This window comes from Acipenser ruthenus, chromosome 17 (genome assembly GCF_902713425.1).
Source record: "Acipenser ruthenus chromosome 17, fAciRut3.2 maternal haplotype, whole genome shotgun sequence".
Taxonomy (NCBI): Eukaryota; Metazoa; Chordata; class Actinopteri; order Acipenseriformes; family Acipenseridae; genus Acipenser; species Acipenser ruthenus.
In genome coordinates, this window is record NC_081205.1 from 28,804,341 (window position 1) to 28,830,977 (window position 26,637).

Sequence of the window (26,637 nt, forward strand, 5' to 3'; positions counted from 1 at the left end):
ACTGCCACCTAGCGAATTTATGCAGCCATAGCTGGACGGCTGTGTGGAAAGAAAACTTGCCTCTTCAGCCTGTAGTGCAGCCGTTTAGGTTAGCCAGTTTTCTTAACGATTTAATTGGTAATGTATTCAAATTTATGGAAATGCTGTTGTCCTAAGAGCTTGGTTAGTCACGTAGAAAAAAGGACATTATCACAAAGATGCATAACAATGCTAACAGCTTGTGTGTACCATTTAATCACTATAAGTGCAGATTCTTACTGTGTACTATATTGGTTTAACTCTATATTACTATATTTGATTTTACAGCATTAACACAGAAGATTTTTCTATCTCAAATCGGATAATATATTTTGTTTTCACCACATTCATACCATGACTTCAATAATGACTTGTTATGGATCATTAAAAATCTAATCCCAATTCTGTTTCGACCAATTTTAATCAAGTCATAACCACAGTACTGTATGACTTGCTGAAATTATGATGGGATTGACTAACTGGTTTATTTTTCTAAATTATAGAATCATGGAAAGGTATTAAAATAAAACAAACAGCAGAAATGTTACTAATGTCAATATTTACATGGCATGTCTGTATAGATACACACAGAAGGATTTTGGATTATAAATAAATAATAATTTAAAAAAAATAATAATTAAAACTGGAATACTGAAAAATAAACATGTTCTATATATTTTATTACATATTGGATATGTATTCATTCTTTGTAATCTTACATTTCAGGAATGTTGGTAGAAAAGTTATTTAGAACTGTTTACAGCATGGCTTATATACACATTTTATACTTTTATACAATTAATGGGTGGCATATATTGCTGAACCAAATAAACACTGTACTCAAAATACACATTTGTACAAGGTCACAAATTGCATAAAAGAGTGTCCTGCTAACAAAGCCAGATTGTTTTGAACAATTTCAATGAATCAGAGATTAAATGGAATTAAAATTCCCTCTTTCATTAAATCCATAAATCACTGAACATTTTACAAAGCAGATTTTTTTTTCCAAGCTCAAGAGAAACTGTAACAGTGAAAAAAGAAAGAGGAATGTAAATTCTTATTGGTGCAGATTATGGAATTGTGTTCATTAAATTGTGTTTTGTACAGACATGAATACATTGTTTAAACATACATATACTGCAGAAAATCCATCACTGTCGGTATATAATTATGTTTTACATGTAGCACATAATGTTTACTTTGACACACAAAAACAGAAGGCATTTAAAGGTAATTGTATCCAGATTATTACAACAATTACATAAAATGTGTAATACCTTTTTTTTTTTTTAAATATGAAAATGTAGTTACAACCAGTTTCATGAATGCCAAGATCCAGTTTGAAAAAACGAAACAAAACAAAAAGCATGTGACAAAAACAACAAGCAAAATACTGCAACCCCCTTTTTTATCCATTACGTGTGTCAATAAATACATTTTAGCAATGTATAGGGGAAAAACAAAATGTATTGTTTTGCGTGGTTTATGGTACTTAATTAGCAGATAATTACATTATCAGTTAAAAGTACATCGCAAAATTTGCTGAAGTTAATAGCTCACAAATAAAAAGGGAGTTTACACATTTATACTAAACAAAAACAAAGAAATGCAAAACATGCAGTCTGTAACAAGTCTATAGCCAACCAGGTTTTTTCAGGAGGTAAAAAGTTGCATCTTTCTTACACATTATAATCTTACATTCACAAGATTAAAAATAAACTTAAACCAAATAAAAGTGTAATATTTGGACTCTGACTGACATTTTAAAGCAGCGCTAAATTCTTTAAATAAAGAGCATTAAAAAATCTACAGTGTATTGTGCTATTCACCGAGAAAGTCAAACTAGAAGAAATCTCTTGGTATATTTAAGATGACAATATACATTTAAAAAGAGAATTCCAAAAAATCAGTTCAAACGTTCATGCAGTCTGGCTCTTATGTATTTATATAGTTTATTTGATCTTTATTTATTTAAAGTAGGCCATTCAAAAGGTTAAAAGGCACCGGTAATAATGCACAAATAGACTGGACTAAATTTCTTACAATTTGGGGTTTGATAAGCGATGGTACTGCACACCAGCACAGTGATCATCACCTGTGACAGGAGGAGATTGTCTGTACACTACATACTTCTACAGCAATTTCTTCAGAACCACTCATCACAAGGTGATGCAAATTAGGCAGAGCATGGGTTCTGGTGGGTATCGGGAGCTAGGTTGTGGTGACCTACTAAAACTGCCTGATCAAACTTTGCATTGACATTGGATACAAGAAGGTATCCAGCATACTCTGTATGACTGTCACAGTGACTGAATTATCCGACACCTGATTGGCTGAAGTACTAAAGGGTTTGTGTGGAACTAGTCTTGAGTAAGGAGATGCTATTTTACAAGCTGGGAAAGTCGGTCACAGGGACCAGCTATGTCAAGAGAACGACACTTATAATGTGCTATATAAATCCTAGGAGGTATGTTCCTGACATACCCAGAGGGCATCATAGTATACTATTTAAAAAAAATTAAAAAAAAAAAAAAAGAATTCAGCTGTTCAAAGCAACCACATTTAGTTGGTCCCTTTGCCCAGTCAATCATATCTTAAAAGACGACCAGTCTATACTGACCACTCTGATTAATCCTTGAGTAAATTTCCCAATGTTAAATTGCCTTATATACAATTCAACTGTTCAAAGCAAACCACATTTAGTTGGTCCCTTTGCAAAGCTGTCTGAAGTAGATGTGACTTAAATACATTTAAAACAAAATCTACATATATCGAATAATAAAAATGAAATTATATTTGTAGATTTACATCTTTGTGTGTCATCCCAAAACTATGCGAATAATGTTTTTGTGGCAAAGGAATACCAAGTTCCACAGATCTCAGAGTCAGTACCATTTAAACCAAGAATAGTAATGCTCCATTGTATCCAATTAGCACCACCAGATTAAAGCTTGGAAGAAATCATTGATCTGGTGTCTATTTATGGCTTTTATTTGGTTCTCCTGCATTGCCATGCAGATGGTTTTTCCTCCTGCAGCTTCCGCATCTTCTTTCCAAGCCAGAACCACCAGCCGAAACCGATAACAATACAGACTACAGACTCCACGTAATAGCCATCGAATGTTGTCACACAGGCGCCTCCGAGTTTTGTGCATAACTGTAAGAAAGAAAATATGAAAATGCAGGAAACAAAAATACAGGACTAGTGAAAACGTATAGCTTTAAAAAAACAACTTTGTGGTGTAAAAACAGAGGTTAAAGTACGAAAACCGTGGTAGAGGTATGATGACTAAGTTCAATTCAGGTTCACTAAATGCAGATAGCTGCTTGACAATGTGATTTAATAAAAAATACTTACTCCAACTTCTTCTGCAGACCCACAGGTTTGCCCCTCAGCTCCTTTACACTCCTTCGAGGTGAGTGGATCCACCAGCCACAGAGCCAACGTGGAAGGCCAGTTACCTCCGAGATTGGTTACAGTATTTAAGAGAGTCATGTATGTTCCTCCAATAAGTGGATCACTTACTTTAGCATGAAAAGCCATGACAGCTACATACATGCTATACAAGGAAACCTGTTAAAGAAAATACATTTAAAAACACACCATATGTAATAAATAAATGAATAAATAAAGTGAACAAATACTACTGGTAGTATGTTGGTATTGAAAGTGTTACTGAAAAATCAGCTTTTAACAAACTTGTTACCATCTGTGCGCCACTAGTACTTTGTACTTATTATTTGAAATAAAACAAGAAACATTTTGACATTTATATTTGAAAGATCTGGAGCATTATTAGATGATACTCCATGAACCTTTATAGTGTAGTTATTCCATGAACGTGGATGTCTGAATAACTGATGAGCCCCCTCCTGAGAACCAAAGCTTAATTTAATATATACAGAATAAAACAAAACAAACTCTCACCTGGTGAACAGCATAACTTAGCAGCACGACTATATAGTAATATACAGGAAATCCTCCATCTTGTTTTACACTAGGAGTCCACCAAACCAGAAATGCAAACTCCAACCCTATCAGCAGTCTGAAATACAAGTATCGAAGCAACGTATTACTTATTACTGTCATTTATGTATTTAATAAGGTCACATGTATCCCAGTGAACTGAATGAAAACCCTAGTGAAACTATGTGGCGAGACAGAGGTATGATCATGTGACAACAGGCCAAAGGTATTTTAAGAGAACATAGCAAAGGTTATAGGAGCGGAGAAGGGAGGGGTCTATATATTTAAAAAAAAAAAAAAAAAGATCTCTTGCCCACTATAAAATGGTGCCCATCACACAGTCAAGGGGCACACAGAGGATGGTGTGCATGCAATCACACAGGTATACAGGACAGGTCCTGACAGAGACAATACTGACCAGGAATTGTCAAGCCTATCGAATACTGATTTTGTCCGACAGCTGTAGCCCTGAAAATTACCTGGGATTTTATTATTATTATTATTATTATTTATTTCTTAGCAGACGCCCTTATCCAGGGCGACTTACAATTGTTACAACATATCACATTATACATTATTTCACATTATACAGATATCACATTATTTTTACATACAATTACCCATTTATACAGTTGGGTTTTTACTGGAGCAATCTAGGTAAAGTACCTTGCTCAAGGGTACAACAGCAGTGTCCCCCACTGGGGATTGAACCCACAACCCTCCGGTCAAGAGTCCAGAGCCCTAACCACTACTCCACACTGCTGCCCTGGGATTTTGATCTGCAACACATCAATGTAGGATTCTAAACAAACAATGGCACCAAAAAACTGTTTGGGACTCAAGCAACTGCAGCATGCAAGAGCATCTACTATATATAACAGGCTGCTTGCAAGCAACATATTCTTTGCATGTCGATGCCTTTTTCTGAGCAATGGGGTTCGTTGACGGTTATTTCTTACACTGAAGGCCCCCTTGGTTAACTCACCGACTCAAAATGTGATGTTTGGCAACACATTTTAATGAGCTAATTATATAAAACTTTACAGTTTTCAGTAAATAATACTTCAGATACTCAGCTAATGCACTATTGCACTACAATGTCTTTGTAAATATAAATATAAATGTTGTCTAACTTGTTGCATCCTAGTTCATATTGTAGTCTAGTAGTATTACTGCACTTATTGTAAAACATACTGTATTCAAATACGAATCTTACATTGTAACCCTTTACTGCCCTGTAACACCTGTAAGGCGCATTGGATAAAGGAATCTGCCAAATAAATAAATAAATGAATAAATACATTCATAATAATAATAATAATAATAATAATAATAATAATAATAATAATAATAATAATAGTTTTACCTGAACGGGAAGGCTTTGTAAAAGATATCTAGTGGTCGAGGGCCAGCAGTATACTTGCTGATAATCAGAGGCAATAAGATCTGCAAAGGTACCATAGGCACGGCCAGCAGAGCCAGTTGCTCTTTAGGAACCCCTTCTTCAACTAATTTGAGTCCAGTTACAGCATCTGCTGCAGAAAATCCCATCTGAAAAAAATAGTATGAATTAAAAATGAATGATAACAGAAAAATAAACATTTTGTGTTACAAGGGTGGACTGCAGACATTTTGCAGTTTCCTAAATGTCTGTGGTTAGTAGGTAGAGCCCAAACAGGGTTTGAGCTTTCAAAGCTGTAACAGTATACATAAATAAATAACGTTCAAAGTCTCTCCAGAAAGTGAATGGAATATTAACAGAAAAACAAAACTATGTATCCTCTGTATTGTGAAGCCACAGACAATCCCTATATATATATTTGTGTCTTTATTGGTACTGAAATACATAAATGACTTACTTTAGCAGTGAGTAGCAGAATACAAAACGTCCAAACGGTTGGCAACTTGATAATTGAAAAGAGCAGTTTATATGTTTCCATAACTCCTTGGGTTTCTTCTTTGGGTTTGGATTTTTTACAGTTCTCCTTTTTCACTATTGCAACTAATGTCGTAGTCACCAAGAAAACAATACCCCAGAAAAACAAGAAATCTAAGACAAGAAAACAAAAAGCAACAGAGGTTATAAATTTCAATGAGAAATATTGCAAAGCCAACAAAATACTGACTGTAGTGTGAATATTTAGAATCAATATATAATCCTGTATAATTTATACATTGATTCTAATGTTTAGTTGTGAATTTGTGTTTATATACTTTTTATACCAGCATCTGAACTTTTAGAATATTCTGTAGATTATTCGGTGCTTGAGAAACAAGGTAAAACAAAAGGAGAGTTGTGTGAAGTCTGATGCCTCTATAGATCTAGCACATGATGAAATAGGATATATCTGTCCTTCATGATACCACTATTGCATCAGTGGTACTTGGGGTGACAGGTCTTTTTTCATATTTCAAGATCGTGAACCTCTGTACCTGAAAGAGTGACAATCCCTTTGGCCTGTGGTTCAAAACGCAGGTATTTGTTACAGAAATTAGGTGACTCCAATGCCAAGAAGAGTACATTGCCTAGAAAGTATCCTGCAGTCTGACCGACTGAGTTGCAGGTTGAGGCGTAACCTACATTTTCCCTAGACAACATAGTCAATGCCCATCCATCCACTGCTATATCTTGTGTGGCAGCTAAGAATTCGAACAAGAAAAACACAGCAGTGAGAGTCACAATATCTGGGCCTTTTTGCCCATCGTTCTCCAGTAAGGAGTCTACTGTATATGATAAATACAACATGAATAGTCCCAAGAGATACTGGGTTGGCACTAGCCAGGATTTCCTTCGTCCAAACCGTTGAAAATATATAGAATCCACCAAAGGTGCCCAGAGCAGCTTGAGACTGAAAGGCCAAAACACAAAGCTGAAGAAAGCTTGGTCCGTGTAGCTGACGCTCTTGCTCTGGAGTATGAGAGGGATACTCCCAGCCAAACCTAATGGAATCCCTTGAAGGACATAAAGGAAGAGCAGCAAACAGACATTTCCCAGTTCATCTTTAAGTCCATAGCACACTTTGGGAGCAGAATGTCCAACTTCATTATCTGAGCCCTGTAGCAGTGTTTCACTCTCTTCAATTTCCAAATCTGTTGCCTGCTTGCGTTCGTTCATTTTCATCTTCCAAGAAGTATGATGCTTGCGCTGCCTCCCGTTCTTCTCCGTCGTCGATTCAGACATTTCCATAGCGATTCCTTAAACTTCAATCCAATAACGCTTTCAGGATTTCTAAAAAATTGAAAAATAAAAAAAATAAAATTAAAAAATACATTGGTTTTTATGTAACAGATTAAAGTATTGGGAACAAATTTATTGAAAAAAATAATCATTTTTTGTGTTGCATGGAGTAAGACTGTGGGCAGTTTGCAGAGTAACATCTGTGGTTAGTGCAGCAAAGATGGTAGGGATAGATCAAACATGTTTTGAACCACAGCCTTGGGACAACATCATAGAACAAAATATGAAGGGTTGTTTTTGGAACAGGAATTTCAATGTTTTGGGTTATATACCAGATAAAACAATGGTGATATCCGCAATACTGTCCCCATTCATAAACAAATACAGTTTAAATGAATAACATGTAAATGATCAGTCATTGTATTAAAACCAGTGAATATAGCAACATAGAAACAGGCTTCAAAAACGTTATTAAAAAAAACTGCTACGTTTAAAAAAATATACAAAATAAACTATGAAGGTCAAATTGTTCAAGAAAAGGCTCCCTGCGCTCTCAAATGTAAAGCTTGTTGCTGGCAAAATAGAACGATACATTACATGTCCACGATACAGCACACGTAGGAAAAATATCCAGATTTGTTTAGCTTCTTGCCTTTACAAATGGTCCTCATACCTATAACGGGTTACGTTATATATATATATATATATATATATATATATATATATATATATATATATATATATATATATATATATATATAATGGAATTTTACAGAAAACACCAGCTATTCTCTTAACATGGACATCATTATTATGTGAAAGAACTACATTCATCTTACATCTCAGAGTATCAACAGCGAGAAACATACCGGGAAGTAAAACAAACAAAAAAAAAGATACCTGCTTCATTAAGATAAGCCACATGACATGATGACAGTTCAATTATTATTACTCATGATTGTTGGTGAATTACAGTTCAAAAAATTATAAAATATGTAAACTTTGCTTGTTTGTTTATTCTACAACCAGCATATCGCTGAAACTGTAAATAGTAAATAAACCCTGATTAAATAAATACCAAAACTGTAAACTCTACCTCTCCTGTTACGATATACCGGCAACTGCTCCGTGTGGTTACAGAACAGCTCCAAGTAGCAGTTGTGTGTAACACTAAATAGGGTCCGTCGGCTTCAGCTGACGTGTCTGAAGCACAGAGGCTTATTCGTTGAAGTTTCATCACAGTAGGCATGCAGCACAGCTGGGTTCTGTGTGCATTAACTCGCAATAATCTGCATAGAACAGCGATAAAGACACATGACCTTTAAAATGAGAGATATTTAGATTTAAGAAATTAAGTATTAAATATTCAACAACTGATTAGTAGTACATCGTTGTACCAATTTTAAGGAACTGGGTTGTGCACAAATAACCGAATCGTGTGACATCATGTCTGCTAAACTTCAAGTATATTAATGAATACATTTATCATTTTGAAACAATATAATGCTGTAATTCCACATAGTTAATCACCAGGGTCCTGGAACAGAGTACTATAACGCAGGTATATCTCCTGAGATAAGCAAAAGACGAAACATCCATACACATTGTTGAGTTTACTCGGTGATGCTAAAGCTTCGGTAGGTATATCCAGTTCTTGTAAGACGTATTAAGACAACAAAATCAGTCACGTTCTTTTTTACTGCATAAAACCAGACATAAAAAGTCTATATATGTTGATTTTGAATTACCAATATTAGGAATGTATTAACCACCTTTCTCTGGCATCGCCCATGAGATGCTTTCGGGGTCACTGGGGACAGATCTTTCACCAGCAAGTACACCACATTCACATAATACACAGATTATCCAAATTTAAAACAAACAAACAAAACAATCTAGAAAAGTTAACTCTAAAGGTATTGTTCAATTTAATGTAGCGTTTGAGTAGTGATGGGTGACAAAACATGACTGGAAACAACAAAAAAAAAGCTGTTTCATCGCAAGGTAAAGTTGGCTTCGGCCCACTGGCTTATTCCTGGCCACTTTACCCTCACTACAAAGTATTAGGGCAGCACAAAGTAACGATATATTTCGGGAGCCGTTATTTCGCCATATTCTTAAAACAACATCAGACATATTTTAATTATGCTGCCCATTAAAACTGCATGGTATCAGCAATCACCTGTAGAAACAGCCTTGTTTCTGTGTGAGAAAAACAAAACGTCTATCATGCTAATGCACTGAGAATATTACGCTTTAATCATGAAACTATAACTTACACAATTATTTTATCAGTTTATAGAAATGTATAATCTGACTACTATTTTGATCTGTGGTGTTTTAAATCGAGGCCCAGGGCTGCTCTAAGGTTGAGCTGTTTCCACTGAGAGTTCCGCGCCCCCGTGTGGTCAACAATTAAACAGCAGCAAAAAACGCACAGTCATCCCTGCACTGAAATTTTCTAAGGGTCGCAGTGCAATTACAAAAATGCTATGTAATAATGAGGTAGAATAAATTGAAGTTTTAATATGAAATTAACCGTGAAAACAAATAATATTGATGGGGACCCCCCTACATACTGTAGGAAAGTGTGGTATGTGTCTTAAACTTCTGTGATATTCTCTGTAGGAAGACCTATTTAAGCCCCAGCGCTTTTGGGAATTGTTTAGGCCTTTACATTTCCAATGATAAACATGTATTCATGTGATTTGGTTTGGTGCTATGAATAAGTCCTGAGTTTCGATGGACAGCTGTATTTAGAACATACTGTACTCCCCGCCCCCCCCCCCCCCCCCCCCCTTCAGGACGAATGGTGTAGTGATGTAAGATAAACAGGATATGTGTTCTGGTACTACATCACGTATATATAAATAAAAAAAACACCACCTGCTGAGGAATTTTGTTTTTGCAGTGTGCCTCTTTCTATAGCACCATGCATGATTTATTATAGTGTTACTGAAGTAGAAGCTAATGTGTCCCTGCTTCTACTGCCCCACATAGTAAAATACAGAGACGTGCACAAACAAGCACACATGATGTGATTCTGGGATCAATAAGCTACTAGCAACCAAACGAGCAAGATGGGCTGAATGGCCCCCTCTCGTTTGTAAACTTTCTTATGTTCTTATGTTCTTACATGTAGATGTCTTTCTAGAGGGCATTACATTAGAATTCTTGACTCTTGAGCAGTCTTATAGAATACACCAAAAATGGGTGGTACACGTTGCAAGTGTTATTTTTTTTTTTATTTTACCAGTGTTGGAAAGCTTTTACAGTAAGTTTGTCAGTGTACAGCAGTTTTTTTAGATTTCTAATTGATCTACATTAGTTTACTTTAAAAGCACGAAATGTTTTCAATGAGCTGCTAGAGCTCAGAATGTGTACATTCAGTGCAGCGCAGTTGTGTAAAAGGACGCCTGACCTACAGCTTAGAGCATGCTGATATTGTGTTACCAGCAGAACATGGAAACATTAACATGTTACACTTAGCTTGACCCCCTCAGCCCAGATACCATTCTGTTGAGCAGCTGAGAACTGGGCCTCTGAGTGGACGAGGTATAGATCAATTATCTAGCTTTGCCCATTATTCACTTATTCGAGTATGTTGGCAATCTGGAGGTAAGCCATGTGGTACCAGTTAAAGTTGTACTAGCGTGTGACAGCTAATGGAGATCACATGCAAACGAGTTCCTGTTTAAACCCAAGTCGGAACTTATTATAGTGCCAGATCACAAGGGACAAGCTTTAAAAGGGGATAGGTATCTGTTACCAGTAGATGGCGTTCTTGTATTCTCCACTGCAGACATTGACTGTTTAATGAGGATATTGGGGACAGCTTTGTTGTGGAGCCGGTGCCCACACATTAGGAAAGTCTTAGCTATGCCGCTGTTATATAGACCAAGATATTTAGCATTGTGCAAGCCCATCTTCCACCATCAATATGTATTCTGCGGTGCACAACTTATCAACTGAGTTAGCAACATTTATGGTTGAATATGCGAGCGTGCCTATAAATTAGAGACATTACCTTGGTGTATAACCCAAACTGACTTTGGATGAAAAACATCTTGTGACATCAATTAATCGATTAGTCAGTAACGTTACAGATCTGCGGTACAGCAGTATATGAAACCCTTGAGTCGGTCTGCAATAATCCACAGCTCATCAAAATTATTTCCTTTAGTCTGTCCCACTTTTTAATAGGAGAGTGTGCATCTTGATTGGCATAAGCATTCTCATACTAGAAAAGCTGAAGGTCTGGGCGCTGCCAGTCAGTCACACAATTCAACAGGAGCTGTGAGGTTACTGCTGAATAGGAGGCTCAAACGTCCCATACGTGGATTGCTATAGACCTGATCTGCAGCATGGCTTTACAATAGAAATTTTATGAAAATGAATCTTTCTTGAGTTATTTAAGCCCTGAAAATAATGAACTGCTAACTCACCTCACCTCCAGTAGTATAAGTAGCTCTGGTCAACTAGAATGTTTTGGTTATGTGAAGTGCATAGATAATACATTGCAGCAGAACAGTTTTCCTTTACATGCAGAGCAGTAATGTTTTTATATGTGTGTTCTGGAGTCTAAGACTGTGTTAAGCTGTTTTCAGTTAGTTGTCTCTGACATAGACATATGTAAGATAAATGACTGAGTCCGAGAGATGCTCTTCAGTTCGGGTTTTCTGCCATAAGTAATGTAAAGCACAATTACACTGCTGTGCACTATGACAGGCAACTAGAAGAGATAGTAAAACGTTTGAAGCTACTTCTCCTTTAAAGATATGTCAACGCTGTGTGACTGTGATCGAGTGCAATGTTTTGACCAACAGAGAAAATCCATAATAATTTCCAAAGTAAAACTAGAATAGTGTATCCAGAATGATTTGGAATATACTTTAAACTTTTTTAAAAGGTACTGAATTTACATTATCCATAACTATTAAATGGGTCTGAATTTATAAATAAAATAAACTCAACGACAAACGTTTCGAATAGAAGTCCAAGTCTAATGTAAATAAAAGCGCACAATCATCAAGTTTTGTGACAAATAAATCATTTTGTATGTCCAGTTAGATATTAATAATACAAATAAATATAAATAAAAAAATAAGACTAGTTTTATATGCATATAACATAGTGTATTAATAAAATATTCAGCTTGTATTATATGCTATGATTTTTGGATAAGTTAAAGATTTATAATAGATTTTGGATAAGTTAAAGATTTATAATAGATTTTGGATAAGTTAAAGATTTATAATAGATTTTGGATAAATTAAAGATTTATAATAGATTTTGGATAAGTTAAAGATTTATAATAGATTTTCTACCTGTAATAAAATGGAAACGTGTGCCAGAATCTACAAAAATAGAATTAACATGTAACTATCAATAGTTGCAATGGTTGCCTGTCTAAATCCTGGCTCCTCCCAGTTGTACAAGAACCTAGCTACATTCATGCAATCTATTCCGGCTGTAGCGAGCAGACTGTAGTCTAGTGGCATTGCTCGGCGAGAAATCTATACGTGAAACTGAAAGAAAGAGCTTCGTTCTGCACGAGTCGAGTCATCCATGGCACTCAGCAATGGAGATACCAAGGTTAGTAGATCGGCCTCAGAATCGAGAATGTCTGTTACATGCTGCTGTGCTCGCAAAGATAAAAGCATGCTCTCACTCCAGTGATGTACATGTAGACGGCCAGTAAAATCGAGCCTCTCTACGGGCACAGCATTGGGAGAGTCCCCGGTTATGGCCTTGTGTATGTTTTAAACTTAATTTTGGAGAAGATGAAAAATGCAGCGTGTGGGTTTAATATATTTCAACGTTGGGTGGAAATTGACCTGTGCAATGTTATTTATTTATTTATTTATTTATTTATTTTTTCTATTTTAAATATGTCGTCGTTCATAATAACGTAATGTCATACTAGTTCTTCTCTTGCTTGGTGAAGTATGCGATTAAACCGCGTGGATTTTCTCATTACAGTCTGAACTCTAATGAGGAGAACACAGCTGAATCCAAGTAGTATAATAGGACAGCACTGACATTTCATATTTTTTTTAATATTCATGCTGATTTATGATCTTTTATATACTAGACAATGAGAAATTTATAGTATTGCAATCAATTCTTATATAATTTGTTTATACCGTTATTGCTCAGTTTGCCGGTTATTTTCACATTACTTTTACAACAGCAGCAGATTTATGCCGAAAGTTCTATACATATATGGAGTAATGTTCCTTTTCTAAGACTTTAAACAGCCCATTAATACATTTTGAGCACGTTAAAAAAAAAAAAATGTCAGTCTTTCTCCTGTTGTTTTTCAATGACGGAAATGATAAACTCGGCCCACGTGGGAATTAAATGATGCGCTACTACTTGCCACAGTGGGAAGTTATATTTATATTTATTTACAATTTTGTTTAATTCAAATCACCTGTTGTATTCTAAAATAATGTTTTCATATGTTGTATTTGTTGGCGAAAACTTAACAAAAGCCAGTGTTTAGAGAACTTATGGTAAGTAAACACTCAACAGATCGCATTTCTGCTTCTGGAGTGGTTATCGTAGTTGCACATGCGAATAATAATAATAATAATAATAATAATGTTAAGAGCCGGTTTTAATCTGAATATTTTCATAAACGTGCTGGTGTACAGAGGCGACAAAGGAGTGAACTGGCCTGTTTTGTATGTGGCATGTACATACAAGTACGGTATCTGTCGATTCCAAACCTTTTCACAGGGTACCGAATATTGCTAGGAACCTTCTTTAGCACGGTATTGTGTGTAAGTTTTATGAAGATTTAAAAACCTGCTAAGTACATCCTTAACCACAGGCTATTGATAGTATCAGAATATTGATAGCATCAGGGATTGAAACAGGTCTACTAGCGCTTAGCAACTTCACCCATTCCAGGTTTGAATGCAGGTTTGATTAGCCACAGTTTATAGATAACAAGGTCTGGTGTGTCAGATCAAAATGCTATGCAATAGGGGCATTATTTCCATCCTAGGAATATATGGCACGCTTGCATTATCACATGTGCATAGAAAGTCCTATTGCTAAGAACTTTTGCACAAGTTTGTGAGAGAAGCAGAATGGGAATGTATGATTGCTGCTGTAACTGTCGCTTGCATGCAAAGCTTACTCCCTTTCTTATGTCTCGCATCAGGAGATCACAGGAGACCCCAGGGATGGGCCACGTCACACCGAGGGAGCTGTAGTAATTCTAGATGCGGGAGCTCAGTATGGAAAAGTCATCGACAGGCGTGTGCGTGAGCTCTTTGTACAGTCCGAGATCCTGCCGCTGGACACCCCTGCTTTTGCAATCCGGGAGCAGGGCTTCAGGTAAGAGGAGCATTTTAGTGCGCCCTGCTACAGTCTCAAAGCGTTGACTACCTTTACTGAAATGCTGATCTATTTGTACTTCCTGCAAATTCCATCTGCATAATTCCGCAGGAGGTGTGTTAACCTTTAATTTATTTGTTTATTATTTATTTTTTTTAAATATAAAAGCGCTGGTTTTTATTTAATTGTTTCTGTTTGAGGATACCTGTTGCTTGATACACCACGGAGAGACCAATTTCGACATTCACATTTGTTGGAAACAAGATAACCCTTTATTACCTGTTGTGGATATTAACATATTCACCGAAGCGATTCTGATGACAGTACAGTGGGGTCCCAAGTAGACAATTGTTAACATTTAATTGTTAATAAAAATGTACGAAAACACATCCCTAGTAGAAAGCATCTTATCTTTCCCTGCTGGGTGTGGTAACCCCCATTGGTAGAGATGTACTGGTGGTGCAACTGGCTGCGTACGCCTCACTTTTATATCATTGGAGAACAGCTCATACAATTTTGATAAAACTCGGTTATGAACCTGTCGGTATGTCACACCACTAACATTTTGACACAGAATGGTTTTTATGCCTGTGTTTAATTATTTATCGCGTGTTCTTATCCACTGTTAGAGCTAGAGCTAATTTGAGTGTAAAATATACAGACTTCATTGATCGCTTTAGGCCAATTTGACAGTTTAAACCCTTTGCTGCCCAGTGAACAATATATTTAGCATTGAGAAAATAGGCATTACATAGGTATAGGAACATATCCTAGGCAGTAAAGGGTTAAGGTAAGTGCTTGTTGTATTTACCATGCTCTGTTGGTGTTTCCAGTTAAATATTATTGTACCAAACTAGCTCAAGAGTTTAGCAGGTGTGTTCCGGAGCGCCTGAAGAACTGTAGAGTCAGTGCAATTGTGCCCACAACCTTTCTAATCACTAAATACACAAGCACTGAAAAATAAATAAATAAATACAACTCAAATCTTGGTTGCTGGAATTGTGAAATGCTGAGGCTGCCCGGAAGTGGAATTTAAATGACGTGTTCTCAAGTTAGCAATTGTTCAAGCAATGCGGTGGATACTCATTTTCTGATTCAGTTTATTTCTAAAATTAAAAGACTAATCTGATTATTTGAAGACAGACTTTATAGTGTTCATTGGCAAGCTTGCATTCAAATCTGGAAAAACAATGCAAACAGTATTAATGTGCTAATTGAATACAGGTATTGGTAGAACCCTAGAAGCCGTGACTCGTAACCTTCATGGTGTAGTGGAGATCAGAGAGCACCTTGTCAAAGTGGACCAGTTGTGTGGAAGGCCAATTAAATCCAGCATGGTGACAGTATACTAATAAATACCTCTCAGTGATGCTGTATAATTGTTGTCCTAGTTAGGACCATTTATCTGGACAAGTACTCTATTTATATTGTTGATCTACGTTTTACAGAAAAGGGTCAGTTGACATTTTTTTTTTTGTGACCAATGTAAAGCAAAATTATTCCTTTACAACAACCAGCCCCTCTCATAAACAGTTCATAAGACTTATGTTTGGTCTCTAATATTGTATAAGAGATGTGATTCCGTGCTGTTTGGACCAATGCAGAGTATGCTTAATATGTGCCAAATTACATTTCTTATGCAGTAGGAGGCATGCCATTTTTTAACTTGTTGTGAGTCACAAAAAATGAAAACCATACTCCAGTTGCTGTTAACCCCTTAAGGTACACAAGGAATTGTTCAAGCGGGTTCTTCTTGAAATACATTTTGAGAGTGACTCAAGTATCACGAGGAGGAAACTGACAATTTGGATGACCAGGTCCAACCTTTCAGTAAAGATTCGTGCACCTCAATGCAAAAATACGAAAGTTAGCATCATTTTATTTGTATGGACACAAATGTGCCTTTAAAAAAAAAAAAAAAAAAAAAAAAATGTCTTGGAATTATGTTTTTTTTAATAATATTTATTTCAGTTGGCATTTTATAAAACAGAATTGTAATGTTTTGTAGGGCTATTATCATATCTGGAGGACCAAACTCTGTCTATGCTGAAGATGCCCCTTGGTTTGACCCAGCAATTTTCACAATTGGCAAACCGGTCCTGGGTATCTGCTATGGCATGCAGGTGGGTTTTCTGTGCAGTGTTTCAGTTACTTTCCTCCACTGGTTTGCTGTCTTTTTTAATACAGAATTTGTGTTTCCCACAGATGATGAATAAGGTGTTTGGAGGCACTGTTCACAGGAAAAACGTGAGAGAAGACGGGGTGTTCAATATCAGTGTGGATAATTCATGTTCTCTGTTCAGGTAATAAAGCGACTCTAACTTTTAGCGTTGGTTGCCAGAAGCTTGGTGCTTTTGCTGGGGCACTTCAAGTTTTTTTTTATATAGCGCTCTTCATACAGGTGTATCTCAAAGCACTTTACAGGATGAAAATATTGTCAGATTTATGAAAACAAAACAAACAAACAGATGAAAAACAAAAGTTTTTAAGAAATATGTACTGTAAACACCAGTAACTAAATTAAAAATATATATATATAATGCATATAAAAATACAAAGTAATACATATCAAACAGATACAATAATAAAACTAAAACAGACATCCAGCCCTTAACCCTTAGCGGTCCATTTATTCAGCGCGTTTCAGGCGCGTCAGTTCCAATTTATTTTCAAACGCGCAGTTTATTTTAGACGCGCTGTTTAAAAGTATTTTTTTTCACAGTAAAACAGGTTTAAAAGGCACTGCATATCAACAGGACACTCAGTCCTGCATCTCCAGCCCCGCCCCACCCCTTGTTCGCTGTATTTTTTATATACCTCTACATAGTAGTGCATACCGATAAAGCGTTTTAACACCAAACTCCTCAATAATGTGATCCAAGTCATTACTTTATTACTATAACATCTAAAAAATGTCTGATATGAGCGCTGGATGCAGAAGCAGCTGTCTTGTTTGTTTATGTCCATGTTATCTATGTGGTGTCAGGACTATCTGTATTAATGAGATACGGACATTTTTTTTTTTTTTTTTTTGGCTTCTCTCGGCTCCTATCGGTCTCACTCTGCCATTGAATCGTTTTCTCAGCTTTTTTCCGGAGAAAAAACTACTAGAGACCTGTTTTTTTACGTCTTTTTGATGATGTCGGGCAGGGTCTGACATTGGACCGGAAAGGGAAAATTGCAATGTCGGACCAGGTCCGACATAGGACCGCAAAGGGTTAATGTCAGTAAGACAAGATACTATGTTGGTCCCAAAAGAGTCATCACCAGGTTTGAGACAAATACAGCTGGGTGTCATCTGCATAAAAACAGAAATTTACTCCATATTTGCTTATAACATCACCCAGAGGAAGCATATAAATGGAAAATAACAAAGGACCTAAAATTAGAGCCCTGTGGAACACTACAAACTAATGCAGACTAATTCAATTAGATTTGAATTTGAATTTGCAGACTCATCTTGTGGTAATGTTTTTTAGTTTATTTTTAAGTGTCTGTAAAGCACTGGTTGTTCTGAAAGTTAGTGGATAAACACGGCTTGCTGTTTATTAGTTACAGCTTTTTGTTTTATTTCTCCCCATTCAGGGGCCTTCAGAAGGAGGAGCTGGTGCTGCTCACACATGGAGACAGTGTGGATAAAGTCGCTGATGGCTTTAAGGTCATCGCCCAGTCTGGGAATATCGTTGCAGGTACATACCTAATCTCCTTGTTTCTGTGTCCTCTTTTTTTAGTATAGACAGTGCAGGTTTTTAAAGGTGGGTTTTGAAATGCACTTGCAGACTAGTTTTATGGTGATAGGGGTCTGTATTCAAGATTTGCCATTCGCTGGTATTTTCAGTTGCGTTTTTGATTCCCCTCCTGTAGGTATAGCTAACGAACAGAAGAAGCTCTTTGGTGTCCAGTTTCATCCTGAAGTGGACCTGACCGAACGAGGCCGGGAGATGTTAAAGAACTTCCTGTTCGAAATAGCAGGCTGCAGTGGCAACTTCACGGTCCAGAACAGAGAAGAAGCGTGTATTCAAGAGATAAAAGAAAAAGTAAACAATTCCAAAGTTCTGGTAAGTTGTCTTTTTTTTTTTTTGAGATTCAATGAGCTGTGATTTGTTAGGAAATGAACACAATTCCAAACATTTGTGTCTTTTTCTTTCCATTCTGGTATTCTAAATATTGTAATAGTAAATTGGGACATTAAACTAATGCATAATGACATTTAGCGTAATAACGGAAGTAAACAAAAGTCACGAGTTAAAGAATTTGTGCTGTAATATGTAAAGGAACATTTTAATAATTTGTACAGAAATACATTTCTAGCTCTACGGGACTAATTTAATAGAAATTGAGAAAATCACTAACTTCATGCTCCTGAAATGCTAAATCAGTCCCCTTAAGATGTAAGGATATGGGTGAAGTTGGACAAATCTTATATTTAATTTTGATTCTATCACTCAGTCCCCTGTATCTGGCCTTTTGATATGCTGTTACTGCTGTATTGAGGCATGGGCTCTCGGTAAAAGGATTTTATACATGGTAAAGGTAGCGTTTTGTTTTAAAAAGGTTACACTCTGGGTTTCACTGAACTCCTCTGTGCCTTGTCTTCTGTTGCTAGGTGTTACTTAGCGGTGGTGTGGATTCCACAGTGTGCACGGCCTTATTGAACAAGGCTTTGAATCAAGACCAGGTGATAGCTGTGCACATAGACAATGGCTTCATGAGGAAGAGAGAGAGCAAGTCTGTGGAGGAGGCACTCAAGAAGCTGGGCATCAATGTTAAAGGTAAAGGACTTGGGTCAACAATAGACGGTGTATCTGGTGTACATCCTGAGCCATTCGGGGGAAAAAAAAGGCTTAATACCACAGTAGTGACGTCAGTGATAATTCCTCTAGAGGAAAATATACTTGAACTTTGACCCATTCGACTCCTTGAGACCATCACTTTCAATTCAAACACAAAATGTCTCGTTTTCAATCACTCGACAACACCCACAGTACAGAAATGTTCATTAATGATCAACAAAATATGAATACGTTAATAAATAAATAAATAAATAAATCCATCTCGGGTTTCTGTGACAGTTTATAAATTACTCGACCTTCGGTCTCGTACTTTATGTCATCACAGAAACCCTAGATTTGAATTATTTTCCTGTAACTCACTGAAGCCCATCTATTTATATATAATGGTGAAGGCTAGTCTAGTTTTTCAGTTTTATGTGTCGGTAGTAATGCAGGCAAAGGCTTGATTAGTTACTTTGTTTATCTGCCTCTCTCCCATTTGCGCAGTGATAAATGCAGCCCACACGTTCTACAATGGCACAACCACACTGCCAATTTCAGACGAAGACAGAACTCCCAGAAAGAGAATTAGTAAGACGTTGAATATGACCACAAACCCAGAAGAGAAGAGAAAAATAATAGGAGACACCTTTGTCAAGGTTTGTGCTTATTCAGCTTTGGACATATTTGGAAAATGTTGCGAGAACAGTAGAACCCCCGATATCTGAACTGAAGTGTCCCCAAATGTTCACGGCAAATTGGCCAGTTTTAAATCAACTCTAGGAGTCAAATCTAATGCTGTTCCAGTGTGCGTATGGCTTCACACTCCACAGTGTAAAAGTTACACTTTTGAAAGTTAAAAAAATAACCCTTTCATAGTGTAAAACATTTAACACTATGGGAGTTAAAGTCTCTTTCAGTGTATAACTAGCACCCCTTTTATTGTAAAATTAACTGCCTAAGTGTTTGGAAATAACCCTTGGGAGAGTGATATTAACACTGCTGTAGTGACAATTTAGGAGTACGCAATTGTACTCTCTGTATATAAACTATGTACACCTAACAAGTATAAACTAATACCTTCATAGTTTGTCAAATACTGTTTGAAAGTAAATGAAAATATTGTAGCAAGCACAGGAATGATCACGGAGACACACACCAAGGCTCACAGATACAACATGGTTTATTTGTTTAGCCAACATCAAGTCAGTACCATCCAAACACTCAAATGCACACACAGACAGCTTTTTCCCCACCCCAGAGGACTACCACGCCTCTCAAGGTGACATTCACATAGTACATAAAACAACACAGGAAGGTTTCAACACGTACAGGGTATGACAAAATAACTAATAGGGGCACTTACAATAATCACAACATTTATAACAACAATAACAGTATTTCCCTTACCCTATTTCCCACTCCCAGCGTCCTCTGCTTCTAATTAACATATTTGTGGAGGCCGGCTCCGGGCACGGCACACAATCAGCCAACAGGTGGCAATGGCGAGTCAGTCCAGCCGTGGCCGTTACAGTATATTAGCCTGCCTTGAACTTCTCCAGCACGGACAGAAGCAGCGCCATTACAGAAACTGCCAACTAAAATCCCGGATGTTAATATTATTACTCTGGATAAGTGTACTTAATTTTACACTGTGAAACATACCTTGGTTTAGATATGAAACAACACCGCTTGGTGTCCAAATGTGAAAATGTAACACCTAAAATCAACAATAACGGTTAACACTGGGATTTCAACACGGGCCAATTTGCTGTGTTTCCAACTCTTAACTGTTGAGGCATAACAGTTTCCGTGTCCTTGTTAGGGTATGAACTTGGATAGATATTGTGGGGTTTTGTGCATTTGTTACACTGATGAATCTGCATCATCCACTTGGCAAGCTCAGTCTTTTTTGTGGAGACTGGTTTAGGCTCATTCTCTAAAAGCTTGCCAATAGTTTTATGTATCCAATGTGACAGGTTGCATTTTCAGGGAATGGCCGAGTCGCATGCCTTTTTGTTACCACGAGACTATATAACTGATTTATTTTATTATTTAATTAAATTTAAATGTGTGACTTTTGGGGGGAATGGAAATGTTACAATCAACCATTGTACGCAAAGTCGTAAATCCCAAGAAGGGCTTGTAGTGGTAAAGTGTCTGCCTCCTTCTGTGTGTGTGTGTATTTGATTGCAGTGTGGATGCTGTTTCTCCAGGTTGCTAATGAAGTTATTGGGGAGATGAATCTGAAGCCGGAAGAAGTTTACCTCGCTCAGGGAACATTACGACCTGATTTAATCGAAAGCGCTTCAACGATTGCCAGCTGTAAAGCTGAAGTTATTAAAACCCATCACAACGACACAGAACTTATAAGAAGACTGAGGGATGAGGTGATGTACCTACAGTGTGTCCGTTCTTGTTTTGTGTTGTAGAGAATTGACGGCTTGTGCTGGCAGGCAGTTTTTCTCCAGTCTACTGGATGTAGTGGATGTGCCATTATGTGGTCCTTCAATTAAAGGCTTGTCGTCATAGTTGAATAACTTACTAAAGTTCACTTTTTCCGTAGGGCAAGGTAATCGAGCCACTGAAGGACTTTCACAAGGATGAGGTTCGAGCACTGGGCAGAGAACTTGGTCTTCCTGAAGATATTGTATCAAGGCATCCATTCCCAGGTAAGAGACTGAAATGGCTGTGTAAGGGGAGGGGGGGGCAGGGAACTCCTTTATAATTTGAAACTGGTTTGAGACTATTATATTTGAGGTTGTGTGTTTTTTTTTTTTTAAGTTACTATTTAGAGTGCAACATTTTATAAGAAAAGAAAGAAAAGAATTAAACCATATATTTTATGCAGAACTTTGTTTCTTCTAGGTCCTGGTCTGGCTATCCGGGTGATATGTGCGGACGAACCTTACGTCTGCAAAGACTTTGCAGAGACTAACAACATCCTGAAAATTGTAGTAGATTTTTCAGCCAGTGTTAAAAAAGTAAGCTTTTTCCATGATCTTGTCTCCTCCAGAGTGTGTGTGTGTGTCAGTGTGCGTGCGTGCCCGCGCGCTCCCTCACTCCATCGTCTACAGTTCAGTTACAGCCAGGGTTATTTTCAGTTGATGACTACAGATGTGCTTTATTTGTGTGTAAAGTTTATTTACTTTTGGTCACCACTGTCTGCAGATGAGGAAGCCTGCTGAAACTAAAATTTAAAAAGCTGTCTAGAAGCTCAGAGTAGTTATTATGTGGCTTGGGGTGATGCCAATAACAGGAAAAGCTGTCCAAAAAAAATAAGTATCCAAATATATATTTCAAAACTTATATTATATTTTAGAACTCCTTTTTAAACGAACATGCTCCTCATTCAGCTCTTGTTGACACATCTTGTAGTTTTACAAAGCATTTGATTTACTTGAGAACAAAATGGTGGCAGATAGACACTGTTTACTTAATTGCTCAAGTGCAAATTTCTATAATTTTAATTTTGTCTGGGGGAGACCAATCTTATTCACGTGATCCACAGCCCTATATTGCTCTACAGATGTAACCTCCACCAAAATCCTTGGCAACATTGAGACATTAAAGGGGGGAAACAAAAAGAGGAGGGTCTTAATATTTTAAACAAATAAGTTAATATGGGTTAATATGGTAAATTGTATTATACTAATATGCTGTATTCATTTTCCTATATGAATTCAGGGAAGTAACATGCTGCTTTTTGTTTTTGTGCAGCCACATACCTTGTTGCAAAGGGTAAAGTCCTGCATATCTGATGAAGAACAGGAGACATTAATGCAGATCACAAGCCAACATTCACTCAATGCCTTCTTGCTGCCAATCAAAACTGTGGGAGTCCAGGTCTGTGTTTATTATTATTATTATTTTTTTTTTTAATCAAGCTGAAGTGATGTTTACTTTAATTTCAATTGATGTTCATTGAAATTAAAAGGCCTGTGACTACTGCTTTTTATAATACACTGCTTTCTACAGTACTTTCCATGCGTATAGGCTGTTGAGCATTGAGTTTTAAAACCACTTAACCACTGTTCCATAGTGTGTACTGTTCTCTTCGTGGAAAAACACTTTGCATACTCAAAGAAAAAAAAAAAAAAAGGTGGCAGGACTAAGATGAACAGACTAAGACTAAGGGTGGTGTAATAGGAATTATTCTTGGATGTCAGGAATTGTGTCACGTCAATTGCACTATGAGGCTGTAGTCCAGATAAAAAGCGCATGTAGCATCAACTGTGAAGGTGATATTTTGCCCATATACATGACATATTGGCAAAACTGGACTTGTGCAATATCCAGTTAAATAAGGGATGTAACAATGGCTTTGAACATGCGCTATAAAGATTGTTAGATTTAACCCACCGTGGATGTTCTGCAACTAATGGAGCCTCGGTGTTATTGTACAAAGACCCAAATAGAAATATTAAGCCAGAACACAATTTGTTCTCCTAGAAAACTTGCTTTTTAGACCCACATAATTCAGCAGTTGTGTACAGAACTCCTCTAACATTTTATAACGATGAATAGCATGTCGTCTTAATGTTTTTTTTCCTCTTTCCTTTCCAGGGAGACTGTCGGTCCTATAGCTATGTGTGTGGTATATCCAGTAAAGACAGTCCTCACTGGGAGTCTCTGATGTTCTTATCCAGACTAATTCCACGCATGTGTCACGGTATCAACAGGTACACCCTATTCGTAATACTATACTGTGTCCAATCACGGTCATTTTAGAGCAGATTTGGAACGAAGACCAGGACTTGAAGGGCCAACTTTGGCCACCCCTGCTGTAGATTCAGTGTTGGCTTGTTCTGACCTGTGTATTTATTTATTTTTGCAGAGTTGTCTACGTGTTTGGACCACAAGTCAAAGAGCCTCCTACGGATATCACTCCCACTTTCTTAACAACTGGGGTCCTCGGCACACTCCGACAAGCAGACTTTGTGGCCCACGTCATCCTCAGGGAGTCAGGTGAGTTTGGAGTCATGCGCCATCTGCTGTTAAGTATAACCTTTTCCTCAGGAGAGGAGGGTGACGATCATTATAAAATCTACATCGATCTGAGTCTTTGGGTGAGAAGTATTTTTTAAAAAGGCATTGCATTTTTGTGTTCTCTCTTTAGGTTGCGCTGGTAAAATCAGTCAGATGCCTGTTATTTTGACCCCTCTACATTTTGATCGGGACCCATTGCAAAAACAGCCTTCATGTCGAAGGTCAGTCGTTATTCGAACCTTCATAACCAGTGACTTCATGACTGGCATTCCAGCCACACCGAACAACCAGATTGCAGAAGAGGTAAGGGATTACGGCTTTTCAGATGCACACTTGTTTACGTAGGTTAAACTCTCAACTATTTATTTTTTATTGACCTCTGATCCTGTTCATCTATCTGTCAAATTTTATATTTCTTCGACTTCCCTATTAGTGCACACGTCCATTTAAATTCGGCACATTTCGGACCTGTTAAGAATTGTCCATTTGACGTTGGCTTTTAACAGTAATTTTGTATCATTAAACCAAGCTACACCAATGTAATATTTGAACTAATTCCTTTGGCGCATTTTGTTACAATGGCTTTTAAGTAACCTGCATGCTGTATGGAAAATGGATCGTTCACGTTTTCCACAGTGGTTTGAAAGTGAATGAAATCCATAAAGCAGACGGGTTGGGGATTAACCTGCTTCTCAACCATGTAATAAGGCAAAGCAGCACCTGAAAGATTACGCGTACGAGAGGGTTTTGTTCCGTGAGCTTTTAAAAGGATTTTAAACTGGAAACGAAACTGAGTAAAAGGTTGGTAATTCTCCTTCTAATAACAGGTGGTATTGAAAATGGTGAACGAGATTAAGAAGATTCCTGGTATTTCTCGAGTGATGTACGACCTTACATCCAAGCCTCCTGGAACCACCGAGTGGGAGTAGGATTCTCACGTTGTACTCTCTGTGCAGTCGAAATGCCACCACCCCCCCCACCCCACCCCTACCACCACCCCCACCCCAAGAAGAACATTCCCAGTGGTGACATGCAGTGCTGTTTGACTGGAGCTGCTGCATTGCACCCGTTTCAGTTGTTTTTCCCTTGTGACCATAATCTCATAAATTCACTGTGTTGGAGGAAATCCGTGGGGCAGAGGACCTCTATGGGTAACGCAAGACGCAGCATCTGGTGCTGGCAAAGAAAGAATATAAGTATTGCTTTAGCCTTTGTGATATTATTCATTATGCCTATTTTTGTTTTTGTCATTGCTGTCAGTTTTGTATGTTACGATAGGAGACTGTTCATTCAACTTATGCAGTACTAGTTACCATTGTTGCAGCAAGAATAATGTCAAGATAATTACGGATGTGACCAGTTTCATTTTAAACCGATTCATTAAAACATTTTTTTTGCCAAATGGATTTGGGGGGAGGGGGGGGTGGGCTTCAAATGCTCCAGCTTATTTACATTTTCTTTCGAAAAATTAGCTACAGTCTGAATATATTTATGGTTAGGTGACTTTTGCCACTGAATATATATATATATATATATATATATATATATATATATATATATATATATATAATATCAAATCCTGAAATAGGATGTGAATATTAAGCCAGTGCCTGGGTTCTGGAGTTGTTAGCTTTTACTCTGACCATGCGTACTGTATCATATTCCATGTTGCAATATATGTTTTGTACTAAACCTGGGGGGAGAGTGTGAGCACAGTAATCTTTGAAATCTGTACCCAGACCCTGGGGTACATTAGCATCCAAGTCTCAGAATATGTGGATTAATGTTGCACACTGTATTGCTATATTCTGCTAATACATCTGCCAGACAGCTCATTCACTAAGATATATTCTGATGGAACAATTTGTTTGGGGTGTCTGGTTTATTCTTTTAAATAAAAGTGGTTCTGTTGGCAGCAGAATACAGCACTACAATATCAATTTGTTCTGTGTCTTAATTGCAGAAAGAGAGTTCTTAATGTATGACCTTTTTTAAAATGTCAATTTTACATAACATTCTCATTTAAAAATAAATAAATAAATTGCTTATATAACATTTATTTTGGTAGTTTTGGTTTAATTGCAATACTAAATGGATTTTAAGCTTAATTTATGCAATTCTATGTATGCCGAGATTATTCTCATGTTAAAAACAGAATAAACCAGTGTTTTTTCATTTTGTAATGTGCCTACAAAATTCCACTGCATGCAAAGTTTCAACATTAAATTTGTATAAGGAAAAATAAGCTTTAATAAAGAACTCTGTGTTTAAAGCTAGTGTATTTTGTTCCCTCTTAAATGCATTCCATTATCTTCTGTTTTCTTATGTCACCTTTACAAAGAAGCGTATTAACAGTGTGC

The 26,637-nt window shown here is 37.0% G+C and overlaps 2 protein-coding genes across 4 annotated transcripts; one reads left to right on the forward strand and one right to left on the reverse strand.

Annotated features, from left to right (window-relative positions):
• Positions 1-677: 677 nt before the first annotated feature.
• Positions 678-8,406, reverse strand: slc33a1 (solute carrier family 33 member 1). 2 transcript variants are annotated; one of them, XM_034039264.3, is made up of 7 exons: positions 8,263-8,406; positions 6,422-7,217; positions 5,848-6,038; positions 5,355-5,539; positions 3,950-4,067; positions 3,380-3,595; positions 678-3,178 (listed from the first exon to the last, which is right to left on the reverse strand). In XM_034039264.3, exons 2-7 carry the CDS (start codon positions 7,173-7,175, stop codon positions 3,011-3,013), a joined length of 1,632 nt encoding a protein of 543 aa, XP_033895155.3. In that variant the 5' UTR covers positions 7,176-7,217; positions 8,263-8,406; the 3' UTR covers positions 678-3,010. The 2 variants fall into 2 exon arrangements, with proteins under 2 accessions (XP_033895155.3, XP_033895154.3); XM_034039263.3 differs by lacking the exon at positions 8,263-8,406 and adding an exon at positions 8,067-8,256.
• Positions 8,407-12,574: 4,168 nt separating this feature from the next.
• On the forward strand, positions 12,575-26,549 carry LOC117423451 (GMP synthase [glutamine-hydrolyzing]-like). 2 transcript variants are annotated; one of them, XM_034039261.3, is made up of 16 exons: positions 12,575-12,761; positions 14,341-14,516; positions 16,525-16,639; positions 16,722-16,819; positions 18,102-18,205; positions 18,381-18,574; positions 19,123-19,288; positions 19,796-19,947; positions 21,505-21,678; positions 21,855-21,960; positions 22,157-22,272; positions 23,009-23,134; positions 23,855-23,970; positions 24,126-24,256; positions 24,408-24,580; positions 25,105-26,549. In XM_034039261.3, the coding sequence occupies exons 1-16, from the start codon at positions 12,735-12,737 to the stop codon at positions 25,204-25,206; spliced, it is 2,076 nt and encodes a 691-aa protein (XP_033895152.1). In that variant the 5' UTR covers positions 12,575-12,734; the 3' UTR covers positions 25,207-26,549. The 2 variants fall into 2 exon arrangements, with proteins under 2 accessions (XP_033895152.1, XP_058846310.1); XM_058990327.1 differs by lacking the exon at positions 12,575-12,761 and adding an exon at positions 13,619-13,684.
• Positions 26,550-26,637: the final 88 nt, after the last annotated feature.